This window comes from Alligator mississippiensis, chromosome 2 (genome assembly GCF_030867095.1).
Source record: "Alligator mississippiensis isolate rAllMis1 chromosome 2, rAllMis1, whole genome shotgun sequence".
In the NCBI taxonomy this organism is placed as follows: domain Eukaryota; kingdom Metazoa; phylum Chordata; order Crocodylia; family Alligatoridae; genus Alligator; species Alligator mississippiensis.
This window is the reverse complement of record NC_081825.1, coordinates 198285451-198310019: the sequence shown is the minus strand read 5'-3', so window position 1 is coordinate 198310019 and position 24569 is coordinate 198285451. Positions and strand designations below refer to the sequence as shown.

Genomic DNA, 24569 nt, shown 5'->3' with positions numbered 1-24569 from the left:
CTGAGTACAGTTTATCCTCTAAACGGCAGTGGTTTACATCATGTATTAGCTTATTTAGATATTTCTTGTGGTATTTAACAGTTGTGATCCAGGCTTTAAGCTAAATATAATATAGGTGTGATCCAGGCTCTAAGCTAGGTATAAAATAGCATATTTTTTATCCTTCAGACTTACTGGTGCTATACTCAGAGCTTTAAGCAGATCCTGGATAAAATGTGCTTCATTGCCATCTGGTTCTAGAAATACATGAAGGCAAAAATGCTTCTGTGTTCTGTAGCATTTTGTCACAAAGCAAGAATTCAAGGTCATCAAGGTTAAACTAAGATTTGTGTTAAGTTCCTTTTTTTGTCTATGGTTAGCCAAAATATGAAAACCAGAATTCTGCTAGTCTTAATCACATTGAGTAGCGTTTTATCCCATAAACTGTATTATCTAAATGAATAGGATTACTTGTAAAGTAATAAAGTTTCAACCATTCTGTTTTTGCTGTAGACCCTGCTATAGTGGTTTAAGCATTTGTCACTTCAGGAAGAGTACCTTCTTCTGGCTATGTCTCAAGAGACAGATTTTGCTCAAATTCAGAGTATTGTGTAAAATATGTCAGTTCAGACCAAGTTTTTTTCCCCCTTGATTTGACCTTTTTGCTACTGTAATTTTTCATTTGCAAAAGCTTGTGTTCTACTAATATATCATATTTACTGAAATTGAAGTGGCTTACATCATGTATTAGTTTATTTAAAATAGATAAAATGAATTAAAATGAAACATGGGGGGCGGGGGGGGGACCCTCATCTTCGATTTGAGTAGTGGCCTAGGACAGGCAGCTGCTGTGGCTCCAACTTTAACTTCACAGCTGGAATTGCCACCTATCTGGGCTGGGGCAGCTTGTGTGTTGCAGGGAGCACAGGGGAGATTTTGGGGGGATTTGCACAAGGGGGACAGCTTGGTGCATGGAGGGAGACTACACAGGAGGGGAGCTGCTATGGCTCTAGCTTCTGCCTTGACCTGGGCCCAAGGTTGCTGCCACTACCTGCCTCAGGACAGGGCCAGAGCTGTCACCATCACCATGGGGTGCCTGGCCAGGCCAGGTCCGGAGCCATCATGCTCAATGCTATAGGGCAGAGCCAAGGCCACTGTACAAGTTAAATGGCAGTGACAGGAAGCAGCTGGCAGAGGGTTCAAGTGGCATGGAAGCAGGTGATGGGGGAGAGAAGTGGCAGGGGTGCAAGTGGTGAAAGGGAGCAGGAATTAGAAGGGCAGGCACTGGAGGTTGGGGAGAGGGACAAGAAGCAGAGGTTCACCTTTCTCATTACAGCCATGGAGGGGATTAATTTAAGACAGCACCTGATGGTTGGGTTTAATGCATGAAAAACTATAAGGAATTTATCATTTTCCATGCATAAAACCTAATTATGGGGGTCATCTTAAATTCAAAGTTGTCTTGGATTCAGGTAAATATGATATTGGCTTGTTTTAAATTATATGACTGGGTTTCTGACTCCTGAATTCTTAAAATGTGAAATAAATTTCACTTGGATAAAGGGATTTCCTAACACGACTAGATGATCCTTATTCTTGCTATATATGTGTATAAAGTATCAATAATAACATGTAAAAGCTTATATACTATTTGATAACTAAAGTATATTTTTATTAAAAACTAATTCTGTAAAGATAGTATTTTCACAGGAGTCTCACTCTTTGGTCTTGAGCCTTTGGTGCAACTCCAGCAAACCTTGTCTTGCACTGACAGCTTAAGACTCAAGAGTGAGATTTATGCATGAGATATTTTCAAAAAAACAGAATTTCAGGTAATTTTCCCTTTCCCATGCTAGTCTAGCTTTAATGGTATGCAGCTCATCTTTCTATTTTAAATATTTACAATAATTAGCCTGCAGTTTTTAAAGTGAATGAAATCCTGACACAATCAAATGCATGTTGAATGTTACTTTAACAGATACTACTATTTTTGTACTTTTAGAAACTGGCAACTGGAGTGAGTCAGTTTGCTTACACTTGTGTGCAAGACCACCCTATATGGACTAACCAGCAGTTTTGGGAAACAACGTTTTATAATGATGTGCAAAATCAAGTTCGTTCCCTCTATCTGACAGCCAGGGAAGACAATCATGCAACACATTTAAAGCAAAAGGTAAAGAATATATCAAACAAATTAAATAATATATATCGATGCAATATTTTAGCTGGAAAAATTTTTAAAAATGCAACAAGTCATGAAGATATAAGTTAACTGCCACCACCTGATTTCCTATTACCTCGCATTGAATGTTTATACAGGTGCTCCTCACTTAACGTCGTCCTGGTTAACATTGTTTCATTATTATGTCATTGATCTATTAGAGAGCATACTCATTTAAAGTCATGCAATGTTCAGTTATAAGGTTGTTTGGCCGCCACCTGCTAGTAGGTAACTACTGTGACGTAGTTGAGTTCGCTTAACATTGTTTTGTTTAGTCACATTTTTCAAGAATGTAACTACAACATTAAGTGAGGAGTAGCTGTATACACCGTTCCCTCTAAGCTGTGCAGTGTGCGTGGCCGCTCAGGTGCTGGCAGCATGGCATGAGCGTGCCTGCACAGCCACGCACACCACACAGCATAGAGCGAATGCTGGCTGTATACTGTTAGGTTTATGTCAGAATATATACATCTGAAGCAAGTTAAGAAAAAATAATACAGGAAACATAACTTTCAAGCATATGCGACAGTACAGTGCCCTGTATATACGCAGTAATTGCAAAAATGAAATTTTGATGTCTGTTGCTGCATGCTACTTTAAAGTTTCCACCACTGGGGTTTCAACCATCTACCAAGTAAAGCATATGCTGCCCTTTAAATTATATTGCTGTTTTATACCTAATATCTTAACTCTGGCACTGTACTAAAATATATAATGTAATGTAATATAATATAATATAATGTTAATTGTTAATATATGTTAATTTTTTTCTGCACTCTAGAGATATTTTGATGATAAGAGAAACAGTTTTACAGTACTCTCCCATATATTTTCTAAATAAGTTACATTGTTGTCTAGTCTACAGTAAACTAAAATATAGGTAGCAAACCCACCAGCTTTCCTTTAATCAGCATTTTCAAATATAAATTAAGCGCTGTGTGTAATACATCTTCATAATGAAGAACAAGGGAATTTTGACACTTACCCAGATCGTTGTGATATGTTTTAATGTGGATACTCTCTGTATGTGATTGGAAATAATTGCATCCAGATGTTTAGCTTACAGATCATAGATAAATGCCCAAGAAAGAGCTAGCCCACAAATTAGATAGGAATTTCTAAACTTGCAGTTCTGTTTATAGTCAATAATATGCTGAGAACATAAACTTTTCTAAGAAAATAGTGTTGTTGGTACCATTCTGTTATATCCAGATAGTTACTATATGATAATATCTTAAAGAAAAAAAAACTAGAATTATTAAGACAGGCTCAAAATCTAAAATATTGATATATCATTTAATGCTATTAAAGAGATCAACCTAGAAAGGCAGAGAGAACCACTTCAGAGTTTATTCTTTCAAAGTTTTTCATAAGAAAAATACCTTTCACACAACCAAAAAAGAATTCATCACTCTCTGGCATTCAGTTGAGCTTTGTCTTTATATAAGAATATTAAAATAATTTTCTTGTGCACAGCTTGAGTTACACAAACTGTTCTGGCTCCCATTTATATTGGGGTTCTCTGACAGCCACCCTAACTCACAAGTTCTCACATTGTAAGCTGGATATTTCCCCTGGGGCAATATATTATTATATATCAACATTATAAGCTAACAAGAGTTTTGGCTTCCAACATTAGATGTGCTATCTCCTTTTAGGCCGGTCCATTGTTCAGCATTCCATTCCCCCTGCTTGAGATTGGGCTGGTCTCCCAGAAAACATTTTTCTCTGTCCCAGTGGGGGGAAGGAGTTTCTCTAATACAAGAATGAATGAATGAATGAAGGTGAGCCTCCAAAAAAAATTAAAATAAGAATTTTCCACTGAGTTGCATACCAGCATGCCAGGAGCTGATCTCCCAGGCCAAGCTCTGTTCTCTTATATTATGTGAACTTGTGAAAACCACATCCCCACATGTGATGGGAAAAGAATGTGCTTCCAAGGACATAGGGCATTTCAGGGAAAGTTGGGGAGAGAAAACTGAAAAGGGTCATTCCTTCATGCCCCATAACCATATGGACTTGGGCATATAGACAACCTTCATGCATGTGTTTTGTCAAAGTAATGGGAAACAGAGCTGCACAGGGAACCCCTCTATCTACTTGAGGTATGGGGGGAGCTTCAGAGGGAAGGAACATGCTAGAAAGGAGGACGCCTACCTTAACCCCACCTCCAAGATGTGTAATTGTGTGGAAAGTTACATGTGCCTTTAAGGCTTTTTTCCATATTTAATAGCTACCTCCTATTTTAACATTTCACCATCAGCCAAATGAGGTTGCATGACATCAGCTCATTTCCTCAGGCTATAATATAATTTGCCTACGTGCCGTGTATCCAGTTTATACATTGGAGCTGGAATCCAACATGTAAAAACATGAATATTTTGGCTATAAGCTACTTTTACTTACCAGAGCTTCACCTGGACACCATAAGCATTTGGGCAATTAGCCTATTAAATCTTGATTACTTAGCAAACTAAGCGTCTGTAAGCTAAAAAGAACAGCAGTGTTATGGGCTGTCAAACTACACATAGAGGAGAAAAACAAAAATGGTAAAGCCTAAAAAGATCTAGAAACTAGACTGATCTAAATTTAACCTGGCCATGCTATTCTACTTGCATTATTTCAGTAAAAAAATATTTTCAATAAGTTAAATTATAGGCTCAACATTTCTGTAATACCACTGACCTTTTTTTAAAGAGTATCAGTATGATACTACAGGTTTTCTTTTATATTTTTGTAGGATAAAAATTCTGTGGGGCTGGACCAGGAAAAGACAGCCATGGACCTAGCTGCTGAGCAGTTGCGTTTATGGCCAACACTCAATAAAGAAACCCAGCAGGAATTAGTTCAGAATGAGGAAAGTACAGTTTTCAGTCAGGCCATTCATTTTGCAAACCTCATGGTCTACCTGCTAGTACCACTGGACACAAGTAAAAACAAATTATTAAGAACATCAGCTACAGGAGACTGGGAGAGTGGAAGCAACAGCATTGTCACAAACAGGTATGTAAAGAAGTTCAGTGATAAGTAGCTGTCACTTGTTTCTTTTATTAAAAATATTATATCAATTACAAAAACTAAACACACTTGGCAACCATGAAAGTTTATATTTGCAATCTTTGCAATAATTTAAAGGCAATGAATTTTGAAATCATTGTATTATAATGCCTGCTGATTGTGTATCTAACTTGATACTTGGCTTTCAGTAATTTGTTTTCCTAAGCTCTAGACATTATTCCAATCACAGCATAGTTTTTCTTGCATGGTGAAGACATGGTGCCAGTGCACAGCTACATCTGCATAGGGCAGGCTGTCAGGAGGAGGGAAAAAGGAATAGCAGCTTGCACTGCTGCTGACCAGTTAGAGGAGCTCTCACTGGTCAGCAGCACCACTGAAAGAATTAGATGACTCTACTAAGGAGTCATCCCCCAGGACCCCTGGGGTCTCTCAGGAAGCAAGCTGGAAATCCTCCCCCTACTTCCACCCATGTGCACATAATGCCAGGGACACCCTGCCTGGCTGGAGTGGAGCCAAGATCTTCCAGAGAGGAGCAAGCTGGGTGGAGGAATCCCCCCCACTTCACCCCATACGTGCAGGGAGCTGGAGACACCCTGCCTGGCTATAGTGCAGACTGGGTCTCCTGGGCAGCAACAAATGGGGGTGGAGGGGGAACCCCCTCTACTTTCTAACACAAGGGCATGGAGCTGGGGACAGCCTGCCCAGCCACAGCGCAGCCCAGGGTCTCCCGAATGACAACAAGCATGGGGAATTCTACCCCTGGGTTACTGCTGCCCAGGAGACCCAGGCAGCGCTGTGGCCAGGCAGGGTGTTCCTGGTTCCATGCCCTTGTGCGGGGAAGTTGGGGGAAGGATTCCTTTCTCCCCTCCACCTCCCCTACCCCATGCTTGCTACTGCCTAGTAGTCCCCAGGCTCAGCTCTGGCATGGCAGGGGTGTCCCTGCTGATCTGCTCAGTGCTTACGTGGTGGGTAGGGGGTATTTCTCCCGCTGGGTAGGAGGAATGAATCTAGGGCTCAGAGCTGTGCTGGGGCAGGGGTTTCCTCCTTGTTCTTTTTCAGAGCAGTTTACACTGGGGATGTAACAATGCACCCTGGGATGCCAGAGGACCCGCAGATTGCTATCACATGATGTATTCCTTGCTACAGGTGCAAATTAACCAACTTTAAAATTGGTACAGGTACTCCTCACTTAACGACCGAGTTCCGTTCCTGCAACTCGGTTGTTAAGCGAATTGGTCAATAAGCGAGGAGCCGCTCTGAGCAGCAAAGTGCCCGGGCCGCGAGCGCGGGAGCTGTCCGCCCCGCCGTGCTGAACACAATACAGGTGTACTATACTCCTCACTTAATGACCTACCTGCTCGGAGTAACGACTGCTCGGAGAGCTGGTCGTAAGTCCGCGCGGTCGTTAAACAGGTAGGTCGTTAAGTGAGGAGTACCTGTACACATTTTCAAGATCTATCTTTATAGCTGGTTGGAGCTTTTAATAGCATGATAGGTACTTTGCACGAGTAGCTGGTCTCAGTTAATTGTGCAATTAACCAGTTAATTGCACACTAACTATAACATGTAGACATGGCCTAATGCCAATAATATCTACAAATTGTTTTAATATTTTCCCAAAAGTGCTGTTTTGTCCTTTGACATGATGCACACAAATCCATAGTATTATTATAAGTTTCAGAATATTGAGCCAATCTAGAAACATTAATGGAGCTACTAAAATCTTTATAAACAAAACAATAATTACAACTGTTAGGCACTTCAAAACAGAGTCCTGCTGAAATTCTGTCACCTATGCTGAGCTACCTACAACTCTGAAGTTGTAAAGCCCTTTATTGCTTTCCCAACAACAATAGTTGGTAGCTGTTTTTAGTTGGTAACCCCAGTGGTTTGTTTTTTAAAAAGGCCAGAACAACCAGAAACGGTTTCCTCATTTTAGGTTTAGGTATAAATAAGAAAGCTCTTTTCAGGTATTGTGATGTAGTCACTGGGGTTGTTGCAGACTAAAGATCATGAGTGATCCAGGGCTACAGTATAAATAGTTGTCATCCAATGTCTCCAGTATTCTCCTCATATTTTAATGAGAGAATATTTATATATGTATACAACTCTTATCATTTGGGCATTTTTTTAAATGAAGATTGTTAGTTTTGTAGAATTTGTGGTAGCGAAAATCAAGAACTGATATTTCCAAAGGGTGCCTCATCCCTAAAATGATTGAAAACCACTGCTATATTTAGAGAAGAGAAAACAAGAAGACCAGGCTTCAGGGGCATTTGATTTTAAGAATGAATCCTATGCTATCTCTTATAGCCCTGTTAGCCTTTTTGGAGAAGTCTTTTGCTTCTCTGTTGCCAGTGCAACCAACAGTGTTAGCAACAGTAGGACTAGCAGTTTTAGACTAGGTATCAGCATATGTCTGTGGATTTATGCTGTTAATATCAGAAACTGCTTGACACATAGAGGCAAAGTGCTTGTTCTGTTTAAATACCCTGAATTTAGCAGACTGATTTAAAAAAAAATACATTACTCTATGCACATGTCTGTACCAATAATTTACCATGCTGGGTAGCACCTCTGATGCATACTGTTGTGTCTAAGCTAATTAGCTCCAAGCAGAGTTAATTAGTCTGTCTGCAAAAATCACATTCAGGCAGTTATACTACTGTGCATGTAGAGAAGTGCCACCAGCACAATAGGTTAGCAGTGTAGTCAGCCCTGTGTACAATATGGTTAGCTAACTGGATTTTTTTCACCCTAAGAATTGTTTTCATTTTCTGTAGCATTGCAGGCAGTGTGGCAGAAAGCTACGACACTGAAAGTGGGTTTGAGGACTCTGAAAACAATGATGTTGCCAATGCCGTTGTGCGCTTCATCACCCGATTTATTGACAAGGTTTGTACAGAGAGTGGGGTTACACAGGATCACATCAAAGGCCTTCATTGCATGATACCAGGTAAGAGCTGTGCCAAAAATATAAATTCCTTTTATGCTCTTTGGTTACTTTCCTAGTCTGTTATAGTTCCTTTCATTCTCTGGGAACTGATCATTTTTGAAAGGAGAAATGTGTCTTGTTTCTTTTATTTTCAGTACTGTTTAAGGGTTTGTTTCCTAGACTGTAATTATTGACAAATTTTAAATAACCATTGAAGTTATCTATTTTTTATTTCCTTGACAGTTAATTCCAAGATTTTAGAACGTTGTAATCATTACTTTGTTTTCATCTTTCTTGTATTATATGAGATTTAATTTATAGTATTACCGCTTCTTAGGCATTGTAGCGATGCACATAGAGACTCTGGAGGCTGTCCATCGGGAGAGTAGAAGACTACCACCAATACAAAAGGCAAGCATTGTGAAATTTGTTTGTATAGTCTTCAAGTATTGGAGTCATATACAGGTAGAAGTAGCATTAATCTTTCTTGTTCTAGTGTAAAGAGACATCTGAGCACCAAAAGAAAGTTTTCATCAGTAATAAACAAGTTATTTGGCTTTGGTCTGTGAAACACAAACTTGTGAAAGTAGAAGAGCCAAACCTCTGAACATAAACAAGTGATTGCATGCTTGTTATTTTTATAAAACCCATTTCCCTGAGTTGAGTCCAGACTCCTCCTCCATCTCCTAACAATTTTGTTTTGAAGATTTATGTACCAAATAGGCTAAATAGATCTGAGTGTTGCAGTGCATATTTCTTTTAAAATACAAGTTCTTTTCTTCTGGGGGTGGTCAGCCTAAGATTCTGCGACCAGCTTTGCTTCCAGGAGAAGAGTTTGTATGTGAAGGTCTCCGTGTGCTACTGGATCCTGATGGCAGAGAAGAAGCAACAGGAGGATTACTTGGAGGCCCTCATATTCTCCCAGCAGAAGGAGCATTATTCCTTACTACATATAGAATTATATTTAAAGGCACTCCTCATGATCAACTAGGTATGCTTATCTCTGTTCAAACTAAAATAACCATGCTCCTTCATGTATATAAACCTTTGAACTGGCCTTTTAGTTTAATTAACATATTCAAAATACATGTTCCATTTGAAATGATTGAAAATTCAAATATTTGTGTAATCATTTGTTTCTCACCTATATAGGTACAGGTGATTTTTTGTTTATACTTGCATAAAAGAAATAATTCAGTAGTCCTTATAACAGAAGTAAGGGAGTGATTTGGCTAAAGCTGGAGACCACAAGAAATCCTGGGTAGTATTCTTCAGTAGGGGCAGGAGTGGGAGTGGCAGCAGTGGCGAGAAGAGCATCAGCCCTGGGTGCTGACTGGAGGGAAGGGGTCACACAAAAGGAGCAGTCACTGCTTCCGGCAGCTCAGTTGCTGTTGCCTTGTTCACCCCTGTCCTCCTGGGCACCAAACTGCTCAGTTATGCCTCTGGAACTCTTGGCATTCCCACAAACTTGCTGTTTGATGTGGATAGCTCCCTTCACTGCTCACTCCTTCAGCTTCTTCATCTGTAAACTGGACCTAACAACACAATGTAGTAGATCAATGGTTTTCAAATTGCTCACTCATAGATGTATCTGTGGCCTTCCAAATATCATCTGGGCTTTCATCACATTTCACCACCACCATGATATAATGCTGTTAATACCAAGTTATCTTTCCAAGTACACACATAAGAATGGCCACCTCCTACACACACAACCTTCCTGCAGACACCCAGGTGATTGCTCACTGCAGAGGCCCTCAGCTCAGCTACAGAGGCCCTCCTTCCCTTTCAAACAGAAATAGAGCACCCCTGAACTTTACCTGACTTTTCCATTCTTGTTCAGTCATCATCCAGTCCTCATTTAATATTTGTGAGACAGCAGCAGTCCCTCTCAAAGGTTCCCTTAATGGGTCTCTGCTTCCTCTTCCCTTCATCTCCTTTTTCCCATGGAGAGGTGAGGAAGGTTCAGCTGTTTCCTTCCATCTTTCCACAGGGGGCTTGGAGCCTTGGTTTCTGAAACAACTGAGCAGCCGGGGCACAGTGAGGAACTAGCAGTCATGGTTACATGACATATAATGACCCTGAGAGCTGCATGTATGGGCCCTGCAGGCTGATAATCCCTGTTAAAGAGGGCTTGTGAAACCTAGGCTAGGGACAGACATTCAAAAAGCCAGAGCCTGAATTGATTCAGCCTTTGCAGGTTAGTCTAACTTGCCTAGGCTGAACTGGTTTGTAACAGGACAAACATGCTCTCTGCACTGAGGCAATGCAGGCACATGCCTACAGTTCCTCGGGACAGGAGCCAGGGGATGCTAGAGCCACAGGGCACTAGATCTGCTAACCCTCGCCACCATGCTCCCTGCCCCAAAATAGGCCCCCTGCTGGACAATGGAGGGAGGAGGAATAACCCCTGTCCCTGCCCCCCCCCCCCCTCCCTAAAGGGGCCCTACTGGCTGGTGGCTGACCACGCCCTGCCCTGCTGCTGCAGCTGGTGGAGGCAGGGCCCTTGTTGGGGTCAGCAGCCCCTGCCATAATGTGGGGGAGCGCGAGCCCCTTCCCAGTGGGGGCACTGCGCTGCAGGACCAGCACAGCTGTGGCGGGCTGTGCACAGCAGTGCCGGGGTCCAGAGCAGGCCAGAGCCCTGCAAGCCCCCTGCAGAGCAGCCCCCACTGGGAAGTGGCTCGCACTCCAGGAAGCCGTGATGGACTGCTGCCTGTCATGGTCACTCACCACTCGCCACTCCAGCTCCTGGGCGAGGGTGGGGCCCAGCCCCTACTGCTCAGTCTGTGCTCTGGGCAAGCCTCCTCCTGGCGAGAGCAGGCTTATTCAGCCACTGGCCCCAAATACAGGCTGAGTGGCAGCTGTTGCCGGGCCAGGCAGACCCCACTGCGGTTCCAGCAGCTGAATAAGCCCCCTCCTGCCGAGCTTGCCCCGAGCACAGAGAGACTGCTGGCACTACAGTGGCGTCTGCCTAGCCCGGCTGCTGCTGCCACTCTGTGCTAATGGCCAGCCCCCTCCCAACAGGAGGGGGCTTATTAGCCACTGGCCCTGAGTACAGAGCGGAGGCAGCTGGGCCAGGAAGACCCTACAGCAGTGCCAGCAGCCTCTCTGTACTCAGGGCAAGTGTCAGCAACTGAATAAGCCCCCTTCCGATGGGAGGGGGCTTGCCTCAAGTGCAAAAAAGTCACTGGCCCTGCAGCGGGGTCTACCTGGCCCAGCTGCTGCTGCTCGGTGCTCGGGGCCAGCAGCAGAATAAGCCCCCTCCTGGCAGGAGGGAGCTGACCCCAGCACAGGGCAGCAGCCAGGCCAGGCAGACCCCACTGCAGTGCCAGCAGCCTTTCTGTGCTTGGGGAAAGTCCCCTCCCATCAGGAGGGGGCTTATTCAGCTGCTGGGCACTGCAGCGGAGTCTGCCCAGCGGCAGCCGCTGCTCACCCTGTGCTTGGGGCCAGTGGCTGAATAAGCCCTCTCTTGCTGGGAAGGGGCTTGCCCTGAGCACAGACCGAGCATCGGGGGCCAGGCCCTGCTCCCCTCCCAGCAGCTGGAGTGGAGAGCAGTGAGTGACTGTCACAGCTTCCCAGAACACAAGCCCTTTCCCAGCAGAGGCCGCTCTGTGGGGCCGGCAGAGCTAGTGCGAAGTGTGACAGCACTGCAGGGGGCATTCAGGGCTCTGGCCCATTCTGGACCTGAGTGCCACTCTGCACCCCACCACAGCTCTGCCTGCCCCACAACACAGTGCCCCTGCTGGGAAGGGGCTCACACTCCTCTACATTATGACAGTGTCTGCTGCCCCAACAAAGGCCCTGCCCCTTCCTGCTGCAGCGGCAGGGCAGGGGCATGGCCAGGTAGGGCCCCTGGCAGGGTGAGCAGGGAGTGCGGCAGCAGCAGCGGGCAGACCTGGTTGCCAGTGAGGGTAGAAGGGAGACTCTCCTCCCTGCCCCCTCTGCCTCAGGGGCATAGGTGACACGAAGGGAGAGGATGGGGGGGGCACGTGCCCCCCCAAGATTGACTGCTGCTGAAGCGTAGTCGCCACCTGCACCCGCAACACCCCTTGTGGCTGATGTGGTTAGCGGCAGCTGCGGGCAGACCCCGCTTGCCGCTCACCACCCCTCACCTCTGCCGCCAACATCGCCGGCAGCAGTTAAGGCAGTCCTCGCTTGCTGCTCACCACCACCAGCAGCTGCGGGTAGTCCCCGCTCACCACTTGCTGCCATGGTGCCCCCCAGTTGCGGAAAGTACCAGTCGTTCACGCTCAAGGGCCGTGGTGCCCCGCTGCTGCATCAGTGAGGGGGAAGTGCCCAGCAAACCTGGCTCAGGTCTCTGCCGGTGGGATGGAGAGGGGGGAATTAAAGCCCTCCCTGCCAATGGTTGCTGCTCGCCAGCCCCCCCTCACTGCCTCCGGGGACACATGGCGTTCATGAGTGGCTAAAAATTAAAATCTCATATAATGGGTTCAGTAATTAAGTGACGATCAATATCAGAACAGAGGCTTACCGTTGAAGACTTTTACAATCAAATAGGAATAAATTCCCATGCTCAAAGGCCTCTTAAAAATAGTACCAAAAAGTATGGTAATCAAGAAAAATGGATTGACTTTGAAATGTAGGAACTAAAAAAAATTTATCTTAGCTTGAAAATCTTGCAGAATGGTAACTTTCTCTCTTATACAGCTGTTACAGGATTAAGTATTGTTTTTAATTGTATCATGGAAATAGTAGCAGGTCTACAGAGCAGATTTCCATGTGTCAGCCAAAAAGTACAATTTTAATTATAAAGTGCATAGTTTTTAATAAGAAAACTAGTGCACATTAGTTATTATTTATGAGCTGCATAATACAGTATGGCAGATTATTACATTAGAAACTGATTCCTGGACCTGTACTAATTTTTTTCTGGCATTCCTTTTAGCAGGATATAGATAAAGTAAAAAAAAAAGTATTTTAAATCAAGATGATTAGAAATAGGAAAATTGAATCTTTCTTGGGTGTAAGTAATACTTCGGGAATTTATCAGCTTCTATAAAGTATATTGCTCAAAGTGAATTCTGTATGGTAATATTTCTTCTATTTGAGATTATAGGCATGATTTTTCCATTGTCTTGAGTCTATTCAGTAACAAATGTTCAAAGTACAATGAAGCCAAACAGATCTACCTCCATAATCTAATAAATATCTATAAATATGCTCCTGTGATATTTAGTTGGAGAACAGACGGTGGTCCGAAGCTTTCCTATTGCATCTTTAATGAAGGAGAAGAAGATTGCTATTCAAAACCAGTTGCAACAGAATATGCAGGAAGGACTGCAGATCACCTCAGCCACCTTTCAGGTAGAATGGAGTGTTGTAAGACATATCTGAAACAATAATTACATCCAAACAACCTCCTACAGTTTACACTTTTCATTCTGGGAGGAGCCAAAGGAACTCAGTGGGCACTTAGTATCTTTTAGAACTGTTTTTGCAACTATGTTTCTCTCTCTTCACCTTTCACTGTGTGTCAGAAAGCAACTCAGGGCACGTCCAGACAAGCACGGCCATGCGGTTTGTGGCATCGCAGACCTGTTTGCAGCACCACACGCCACACCTTCAGGCGTTCCCCTGGCTGCTACCTTGCAGCACTGGTGGGGGGTTGACCATGAGAAATCCCAGGGTCAAAAAAACCCGCACATGTCAGCAGCACACACCACCTAAAGCCAGAGCTTAGCCAGCTGGAGCAACACTGCAGCTGCCAACCAGGTTCCCAGCTACAGGAGCACCACGGCTGCAGCTTCCCTGGCCCCCAAGGCCCCAGGTAAGGCTGCTGGGGCCAGCATACTTGCTGGCCCCAGCCTCCCCTACCACACCCAGCATAACCTGCCATGTACCAGAAGCACCGTGGCACAGGTGTTCCCCAGGGACAAGTAACAGTGGCACAAGATGGACTGCTGCTACTTGTCCCTAGGGAACCAAATGTCCACACTCATCTGGATGTGGCTTAGGTGTCCAAAGTCTCTGCTTGACAGCAAAAGGGTTTGGAGTATGCCAAAAGGTATGCATATCATCTGTCCTGTAGAATGTACCATACGTACTTGAATACAAGACAAATTTTTTCTCCTAGTAAGCATGGAGAAAAAAGCACCCATGTCTTATATTCACATACAAGGAAACCTTATTAAATATGCCGTCTGTTATTAAATTGCTGCCAAAAGCAGAATGTGTTCAGTCATGGAAACCAACTATGAAACTGGTTAAATGCAAACAACACTGATCGTGACTATGAAACACATGGCCCATATTGGGCAAACATGCTGATAGAAACTTACCCCCACCTTTCTTTTTTCATGTCTTCGGCCAAATCAGCCAAATGAGTTCCAAATTATATCAAATGAACAGGGCTCAGTTGTTCAAATCTGTGTGGCACTACCACCACCAAGTATACTACCTCCCAGACTCTTCAGCTCAGGACTTAGATATTCCCAAATCCAAGGCAGGCATCCTATATGCAAGCCCCAACCCTAGAGCCCTGGGAGTTCAGATGCTCCCTAGTCTTGTTTCCAGAGGGCAAAATGCCAAAGAAACAAGCTGGCAAGAAAGCTCCGATCACACGGATAGGTTAATGTGGTCCATTTGAATAGGATATGTGGTAGTGCCCATTGAGTCCAGTCCCCCATCATTACCAAATCTTTTTGAAGGTATGGTGAGCCACTACACTGCATATATTTTTACTTCCTCTTCACTCTCACAGCTGAACTGTTCCTTTCTATACCATTTTCAAAGATTCCTATTTTTTCACCAGCTTTAAATGTCTGGCAGACATCACCAAATAGGGCCCCAAACAGTTCACCCAGAGCCCCTCTCTCAGCCCCTCTCAGTGTGTTATATATGATTAGTGTGGTCCTGACCTCCAAGAGGTGGAGCTGGGCCAGGTTGCCCTGCACTTTATCTGAATATCAATTTTTGGAGGATCCCAGGACTTGTGACAAGGACACCCAGTTCCATCCCATGAGCTGGGGGCTAGCTGGCACATAAGTCCTTCGTGGAGGTGTATCTGGAGTATACACGTATACTGAGCAGTGCTGAGCTGTGGGATCACTATGGCTTGAAATGTTGGGTGTGCTTGGCCAATGAACTATATGATAAATCATGAGCCTTATGGCTATGTTCCATGGACTCCTAGGGGTCCACAGACTATGTCTAAGAGGTCTGCAAAAGATGACTATTATCAATCAAAAGTATGTGTACCTTCACTTACAATTCAAAGGTGTTCACACCTCCATTCAAAATTTCTAAAGAGGTCCACAGCTCCATTAAAAATTTGTAGGGGTCCACAGATGGAAAAAGCTTGAAAGCCACTGAACTTGTATCATGCATAGTTTGTACTATATATATAAGTAGGTGCCAAAGTGCTGCTTAAAAGTGTGTTTATGGAGTACCTGTGCTAATACTTGTAGCAGTTTCAAAGAAGTTAAAATACATTAATTCTGGATGAGCTAAGTCTATGGGTACTATATGCAAATTGCTTCAGGCATGTTTATTTTATGGTCAGTGATTTCAAATTTGCTTCTCACTTCCATGTGCTCAAGGAGAGCAGGGTCTTGATAGTAAGGCAGGAGAGGGGCTGCAGGGGAGAATAAGTTGCGGGGCAGAGGGCAAAGAGGCCACCTGACCTCCCTGCCCCTAGATTAATTGCCCCTGCTGTAGCAGTGAGAGGGAGACAAATACAAGGCAAACCTCCAATAATTAGATTCTATTCCTAGAAAATTATATCAAATGTATACATTTTCTATATATAGAGAGAGAGAATCTAATTATTGCAGGTTGTCTTATATTTGAGTAAATCCAGTATTTGGAAAAGGTCATAGTACATGTACATTATATTTTCTGTAGAGGTTCCTGCCATTCACCAGGATTTCTGGGAGCATTCATGGAAAGAGGATTTCCTTGGTAGTACAGCTAAAATGAAACTTCCACTTCCAAGGATCATTAGGGGGACCCCTAGTAATTAGACCTAAGGGAGAAGCATGTGGCCTCAGCATGGGTGGCTCTGAGGCTTGATGGATCCCCAAGATCTGCACAGGCCTCTGATGATTTGCCAGGTTTAAGGACAGTTCCCAAAACTTTCTCTGCAGAGGACAAGTGGTGGGAGTGGAAATCCTCATGGGATTTTTGTCTCATAACTCCATCCTGTAAATTTAATAGAAAAAGCAGTCTAAACTCTGATGAGGCGCCAAGTGAGGGGGAAGAGAATGCAAGATAGATATCTTCAAGAAAAAATGTCAATGAGTAGAATTAGTATTACCCTATTTAATGTGCTGCATAGGAATGGGAAATGCAGCCACAACTTAGTATTTCTGTTGCTGAACTCTGATCAAATATAATGTCTGCTTTTGTTTAAAATAGTTTTGCCTTAGGTTGTTTAAACAAAAACAGCCATCAAACAGCTTACTCTCTATTCCTTTTATAAACGCCAGAGTTCGATACCACGTGAAATAATCTTCTCTCTGTGCATCTTAAGTATGGCCGTCTAAAGGATTTTAGTTTCGGCTACATTATTTTAATGTATTTAAAGCATCATATTAAGATAATCTTTAAAAGATTCAAAAGGAGGCTATATAAAGGAAGTTCTAGATCAACAGGAATATTAGCCATTTGGAAAGAAATCACTAATGCAGGTGAATTGAAAACAAAGGATGAGATCTGCTTTGTGATGGGCAAGCAAATGCATTTAAGAAATAATTTCATCTGGACCCTTACAAAATAAAAATAAAAACCTCAAATGTTTATATTTTATTTCCTCTCACCTTGGGGGTTTATTTTGTCCCTTTGTCCATGTCCCTTGCTCTGTCTTTTTTTTTCCCTTCATCCCCAGGACCTAAGGGCTAACTGTCATCTGCTGACTGAAGATTATGGGAAAGAAGACCTTCTGGACTTTATAATGCCATTCTTACACTCATAAAATACATCAGTGTTGGCTAATCTGAGGCAGTTCATTTTCCAGGGGTCAGATTTGGCTCTTATGCTTTGCTCTTAGCACAGTTTTCTAGGCTTTGCAAGTTGCACAAATTGGAATGAAAGAGATAGACAAGGGTGCCTGTAATAATTTATTAATGTTGGAATTGTGCATGTAGTAGAAGTGAAAAAGTCTTTAAAGTAGCTTACCAGCCTTTTTTGCCAACTTATGACATGTCCTCAAAGATTTGGGCCACTAACATACTTCCAGCCAAAACTATCTCATGTAGTGCGAAAGTATGACTGGTGGTTTAACTAGCACAACATCATGAGTGCCAAAACTACCACTTAGATTTCTCCAAAATGTTTTGTGTTAGTATTATGAGAATTCCAGATACTGCATAATGGAAATGCTTTCGCATTAGAATGGAAATTCAAAAAATAAAGCAAAAATGAACAGGATATATACTGTGTTCCCCTAATAAGTAGCATATACAGGTACCTGTATTTTCTAATAGTATGATTCTGCATAATCATGTTTTATAAATACATTTTTCAGGAATTTTAGTATTCCTAAATGGGTTCTTTTTAAAGACTTTTCACCCCAGAAGTCCCCATTTTTAATTCTTTCTAGTCTATAACATGTTCTTTTCTTTTTTGTACAGTTAATTAAAGTAGCATTTGATGAAGAAGTGAGTCCTGAAGTGGTAGAAATATTTAAGAAGCAGCTAATGAAGTTCCGTTACCCTCAGTCCATCTTCAGTACTTTTGCTTTTGCAGCTGGACAGACAGCACCACAGCTAATCTTACCAAAGCAAAAAGAAAAAAACACTTCATTTCGGTAAGTTGTATTCTCTGGTTTTTTTCGATGAGATTTTTGTTGATATTCGTATGTATTATTATTCCAAAGGATTATGTGTAAGCTTTGAGAGCCTTGCAAAATTCCAAACTAAAGTAGTCTTCAACAAAGCTCTGTTGATTAGATTCTATTATGTTCGTTGTTTATGTGTGCCAAGTGAAATCTATGTAGTGTGCAATATGTATGAACATATATATCATTGTTTTTAATTTCCATTCTAATGCAGCCAGGTGGGAACCTGTGGGCCATGCATTTACCTTTTGTGGGTGGATGTGGCCCATGAGCCATCAGTTGTACAGCCCTGGTTAGGAAATAAATCAGCCATGAGAATAGAGATAGGAAGAAATTTCCCCTCAGTGCAGTTGTACAGTTGTCCTGCTGCTCTTTATGTAGATTTTGGGGGATTTTGACTTTCCTTTGAAGAAAATTAAGGTAATTTCAAGCAGGTTACTAGACTAGATTGATAATTAGTCTAGTCCAGGATGGCAACTTGTATTCCTCTATTAATTTCTGCCTTGTTAGCCTATTAGAATAAATACCAAAATATTTCTGGAATCTTAAAATGTTTAGGCCTGCCTTTTTTTTTAATGTCAGCCAAGTAGACTTATTTGTCACATAGCCAACAGCACCTGAAAAGAGAAGATGCTGCAGTTGGGCACATTGACATACTGGAAAAATATTGGCACATTCTTCCAAACCTCCATTAAAAATTACCTCAGGAGCTTATTTTTTGAAATCCTTACTTTTCTTGCTTTTCTTGGAATTAAATGGAAAATTATGACAAACAGTTTGTGAGCGAGCAGACCCATGATAAAAGTGTAGTTAGGTATAATGACACAAATACAAAATATGCCTAAAAAACAAAGCTGGTTAAAAAAATATTTTTATTCATTTATGAATTATAGTACCATCTCAAAAACAATTGTGAAAGGAGCCAAACGTGCAGGGAAGATGACTATTGGTCGGCAGTATTTATTAAAGAAGAAGACAGGCACAATAGTGGAGGAAAGAGGGACTCGTTCAGGCTTGAATGAAGAGGATGATATCTCAGGTAAAAAGAATATATATTCATATTGTACCATGAGTTTATTTTCTTCAGCATCCATTCCAATACATTGGCCTGTCGGGGGATTTTCAAAGTCATGAAAATTTGGGGAAAGGGTCTACTGATAAAAGATAGAAAGCTTTTTAAATGTCTGGAATCAATAATTCATCTCTTGGTGTTGACTTTCAACTTTAATCACCTCGCTAGGCTAGTAGGAAACAAGGGGAAGTAAAAACTTGTAACTTTGTATACTTGTAAAGGAAAATGTCAAATCCTTGTTTTCTTATCATCAAACTTTTCTGTACAACTTCAGTACTATCCTGTACATCAGTAATTCTCATCAAGGGTGCTGTGAGATCCTTTTGAACACGCTGCAGGGTGCCATGCAACATTAGCATTAATAGGTGTGCAAACACCCACACATGATTCACAAGATAAACCCAGAGGCCACATCCAGATGAATGTCGCCATGCAGACATGTCTGCTGTGCCACATACCACACATTCAGCTGTTCTCCACACTGTGAGGTAGCAGTGTGGGTGGGGGTTTGACCTCAGGAAATCCTGGGGTCAAAAAAACCCATGAGAAAAAAAAAAGCAGGGCAGCGCACACAGGGGCAGCACATGCCACCCAAAATGAGAGCCTGTCTGGCCAGAGCCATGCTCCAGCTACCAGCCAGGCCCCAAGTGGCAGGATCGCTGCTACTGCAGCCCCAGGAGACCCCAGGTGAAGCGGCTGGGGCTAGGCTAGTGCTGGCCCTAGCCTCCCCTACCCCACCCGGGGTAACCGCCGCATGCCAGAGCAAAAAGTGTGCCACTGCTTCTAGTCCCTGGGGAAACAAACGTCCATACTCATGTGGACGTGGCCAGAGATTTCAAATAGGAATCCATAGTCTCAAAAACATTCTTACCTCTTGTGGTCTTCCTGAGTTCTTGGCAGCAAAAGAATTGCTCTGTTATTTTTTCCATGGTCAGCAAGTGAAAGCTAAAAGCTGGCATTTTCCATGAAGTGCCTTGAGTCTAAAAAATGTTGAGAATCACCACCCTATAAAACGCTGGGGTAGATAAGAATACTGTTGCCGTACAACACCAAGACAAACACCACACACTTATTGTTAAATAGTTTCTGATGGACTCTACTCTTAGAACAGCTAAGTCTCATTCTAGAAAGAGGTAGTTTGGCAGGTTTAAAGAAGTAGCAAATAGTGTAGGATATTTCCAAGAGTTATGTGGGTTCAAAATTAAGTTTGTTTTTGAATGAGCATACGTTATCACACTTGCTAAGTTCAGTGGAAAGTATTTTGGGGCAGAAGGTCAAAAGTGAGGTTTTCCCTCCAAATACTTTTGTTCCTAAGATGCACTACTGTCATCAAATCCTGTATCTACTAATCTGGATCAAGGCTAGTATTAAATATGCCACTAGAGGGAACCATATTCTCCTGTACCTAAATAGGTGTTGTTTTATTATACCATTCCTTCATTTTTTAGTTAGGATAATGAAGTCAGTCAAATTATATATATTTGAAGTATGTCAAATATTAACAATACCTCCAAGATCTCAAACAAGCTAAATATGTCCAATATAAATGACATATCAGTGTTGAGGATTCTGTAGGAAAGATTACAGGTAAAAGCAAGAGAAAGGTCTTTCATTTTTAATTTTCTTTCATTTTATTTTTAAAACATTTCTTTTTACCCAATTATAATAATCCAACTGACTGATCAATGTGTATGGCTCCTAGTATTGAGTTAATATAAAGTTTACTCCAACAAAAACTTAAGGATAGGTCAGTATTGCAGTGTCTTCATGGTTTCAAAAGATATCAAAACCTTCTAGGAAAAGGCTAAAAACACTTGAAGCTTTTCGCTTCTCTGAGATAGGAGGAAAAAGGCGGAAGAAAAGATGAACAATCTTGGATGACTTTTACATCAATCAGAAATAACAGTCCTCTTATGAACAACCAATTCTTCTGAGTACTGACCTGCATGTGTCCCAATTCTAGTTTGTATGAACTTGAGTTCACATTCTTTTGGCCTGTTAGGGCACTTGTACACTTGGTGGGGTTTTAGTCCTCAGGGATTTATTCTGTGCCCCCTAAATCGAAACAGTGGGTTTTTAATTGAAACCCACTGTTTCAATTTTTCTGTCACATTACAGAAAGGGGCCCGATCCTTTTTTTTTGTCAGAGCCCAAGCCTGCCTGCGGCCAGTGGGGTGAGCTGCCAGTGGGTCAAGCATACCCTGAGCTGCAGGGGGACCCGGTCCTTCTGTTTACGGCAGCAGGGCCGCCCGGGCGGGCTGCTAGTGGGCCAGGTACTATCCCAGCTTGGAAAGAGCACCCAGCCCAATCCAACTCTTCCCCGACCCCAAGCTGGGGCAGTACCTGGCCTGCTAGCAGCCCACCCAGGTGAAGGACCGGGAGCCCCCCACAGATCTGGGGCCACTCAGACCACTTTCAACTCACCCCCTGGCCACAGAAGAGGTGGGCAGGCTCTGCCAAAAAACAAGGATTGTGCTCCTCTCCACTTCTGCCTTCAGCAAGCTCCTGCAGCTGGCATGATGCCTGGGGCCACCCAGGAACAAGCTGGCTTGCCCCTGGGGCAGCACAGGGAGGCACCAGGAGGGTGGTTGGGTGTGCTGGCAACCAGAAAAGGCAGCAGAGATGGTGCACAGGGCTCTGGAAGTCCAGGCTGCTAGCTGGCTAGGTGCTGCCCCAGCTCAGATGCACCCAATTGAATGCTTCCTTGAGCCCACCTGGGCTTCCAGTGCCCCATGCCCCATCCCCGTCGCCTTCTCCAGCCGCTAGCAATCCCAGCAACCCTCATGCCTGCCTCCCTGTGCTGCCCCAGAGGCAAGCCAACCTGTTGCCAGGTGGCCCCAGATGTCCTGCCAGCCACAGGAGCCTGCTGAAAGCAGAAATGGCAAGGGGCCTGAACCTTTTTTTTCTGCAGACTCACTGGCAAGCTTCCAGTCCTAAAGCATGTCAGCAATCTCAACAGGCATGGCGTTCTCAGTTCTTTGCTCTCTAGCACATGTTGCTGCTCTGGGACAGACAAGATCTAAATCTTCTTGTACCACCCACCCACAACCAAAACAGGCCCAGCCTCCCTCAGTTCCCTCTTACAATCTGTGATTGTAAGTTAGAACCGTAGCAGCATCTAAGGGCAAAGCAACTAAATTCTCTCTTGCTTGGAGATATGAGGTAGAAATTGTTAATGTAATGTTCATTGAATATTTGGTAGCTTTCCTCCTCCACCAACAAAACAAAACAAAACGTTTTTTCTTAATTGTGAGACTTGCTCTATATTGGTTTCCAGGCTTTTGTTAAACTCAAGTTTCTTGGTTTTAAAAATACCCATTTTGTGACAGTCATCTCACTTAATAGCGGGCATACCTTCTGTGTCTCGTACATTGGCACATTCCTGACAAATGTACTGTTTTCAGGATGTGTCCCAGCACAGCTGATCCACTTCCTTGAGCAAAACAGATGTCACCTGTTGTCCCACAGGGCCATGTCGTTGCAGCTCCCACTAGCAGAGGAGCACCCAGGGATTCCCCTAGCCCTTCAATTTCACAGGAAACTTCAATGCAACAAAAAGCCTGGAAGCCAACACAAAGGTAGTCTCACAATTCCCCAGGCACTCCTTTGCTAGCAGGGAAACCCACTCCAGAGTGTCAAACTCACTCTGGTGCAGTTCCAGGGCTGAGACTGTCAAAGAGCTGATTGGTGGGACCATACCAGAGTGTCAGCATGTACTTAGGGGAACCCAGGCAGGTGCTTCCTGGGCTTCAAGGGCCCAATTATGTTGCTCTGAGAATAAGCAGGGCCCATAGTCTTCTACCTTAATGCAAACAGAAGTCAGATGCAAAATAGCAGCACAAAATCATACCATCTATGTCACAGCCACACATCTTTGGCATTCATGGCACATCAGGGGTCCTGGGTGTCTGTTTGCTCAGCCTTTGTGACACCATAATTTTTTATCAATGTCTGTTTACACCCTAAGAGAATGGAAAAGGGTCATAAGGCACACCTTAACCCACAAGAAAGATTTGAGGTCCCTACTCTAAAGATCTTCTGATGGCTCACATTTTTCTCCAGGCCTTATTCGATACATGAAACAGCATAGGAGCATCTTTTGCCATGAGGTATTCCTTGTGGTTGCACCAAGATAAATGCACTTAGGTAAGTGCAACTTTAAGTTGTCTGGGACTCAATGGACTTGGAGCAACGAAGAAGCAGGCCTAGGGCACACAGCATCCTGAAATAACATTAAGGCAGCCTTGGTCAGGAAGTGCAACTCTTGGAGAATCATTTTCTCTCACCCATCCCATTTTGGAAGCCATTTATTTTATTTTCAGAGGGCACGGCTACATGAGACACTACATCGCTGTAGCAGTGCACTATAACAATGTAGCGTCAGTGGGCACAAACTGTGATGCTGCAGTTATGTCACCAAAGCAACGCACTCCCTCACCATAGTGTGTTGCTATGGCTAAAACTAACCATGCGCCGCCAGCACGGCACAGTATGGGCTGTTACTGTGCTATCATTTAGTACTTCCAAAAGAAAGTACTAAATGACAGCATAGTAACAATGGCACCATAGGGCCACACGTAGACATGCCCAGAGAGTCTGGACAGCTTGCCGCTACAGATAGCTGGGTACTAAGAGATGATCAAAACAGAGTTTTCAAAAAAAATCCAGTGTTCCCACATTCCACCCTCCCTTCTCCACACACACATACCTTTATAAGGACCTCTTGTGTGAGGTACTATTTTACAACAAGCAGTGGAATCACTTTTAAGTCTTTGAGCAATGGAAGGAGAGAGTTCACTCCCACTATTTTCTAATTCCAAAAAGAAAGGAGGACCAGTGCCCAGTTCTTGATTTGAGACAGCAAGATACCCTTGTCTTCAACTTCAATTTCAGGATGGTAACTGGATCTTCTATAATGCTGTGCCAGGATCTCCAAGAGTGGCTTGCAGCTGTTAAAGCCCACATTCCTGCTTCGTATAAAAATCATCTAGTGCACAGGAAATACCTGAAATTTCAAATGGAGAATTTACATTACCAAAACAGAGTCCTGCCATTCAGACTATCCATAACAGCTCTTCACCAAATTCCTGGCAGTGGTAGTTCGCTTGAGAAAGCAAAATATCCAGATGTAGTTGTATTTTGAATATTGGCTTATGTGAGGGACTCACCAGAGCACATGACCAACCCTATGCATCAGATACTTCTGCTCTTCACTGGAGGAGGTCTCAAAGTTAACATACAAAAGTTGATTTTAGCGTTCACTTGCAAGATGCAGTCTTCCTTAAACTTTTGTAATATGTCATTTCCTGCACTAACACAGCACAGAATACCGGATTTCATCTACATCGTATGCAGAGGGGGTTGAAATCTGTATCTGCCCAAAAACCATAACAGGTACAAAGGCACAGGTCCAACAGAACTCCAGTTATCACTAGCTTTTGAAAGAAAAGCAAGGAGATAATCCTTTTCTCCACCATTGCTATGTGGCAGACTAATTACAGAGTCTTTTACATTTGATTAGAGACCTTACATTGGATCTTCTTCAGAC

The 24569-nt window shown here is 43.2% G+C and overlaps 1 protein-coding gene across 3 annotated transcripts in view; it reads left to right on the top strand.

Annotated features, from left to right (window-relative positions):
• The window catches only part of SBF2 (SET binding factor 2), a 487110-nt gene that overhangs the window by 390180 nt on the left and 72361 nt on the right, over positions 1–24569 (top strand). For all 3 annotated transcript variants that reach the window (XM_019476811.2, XM_019476810.2, XM_059722672.1), the window contains 8 exons: positions 1982–2152; positions 4941–5203; positions 8002–8174; positions 8491–8564; positions 8949–9144; positions 13351–13478; positions 17744–17919; positions 18843–18988. In XM_019476811.2, the coding sequence (XP_019332356.1) occupies positions 1982–2152; positions 4941–5203; positions 8002–8174; positions 8491–8564; positions 8949–9144; positions 13351–13478; positions 17744–17919; positions 18843–18988 (1327 nt within the window). The remainder of the gene's footprint in view (positions 1–1981; positions 2153–4940; positions 5204–8001; positions 8175–8490; positions 8565–8948; positions 9145–13350; positions 13479–17743; positions 17920–18842; positions 18989–24569) is intronic.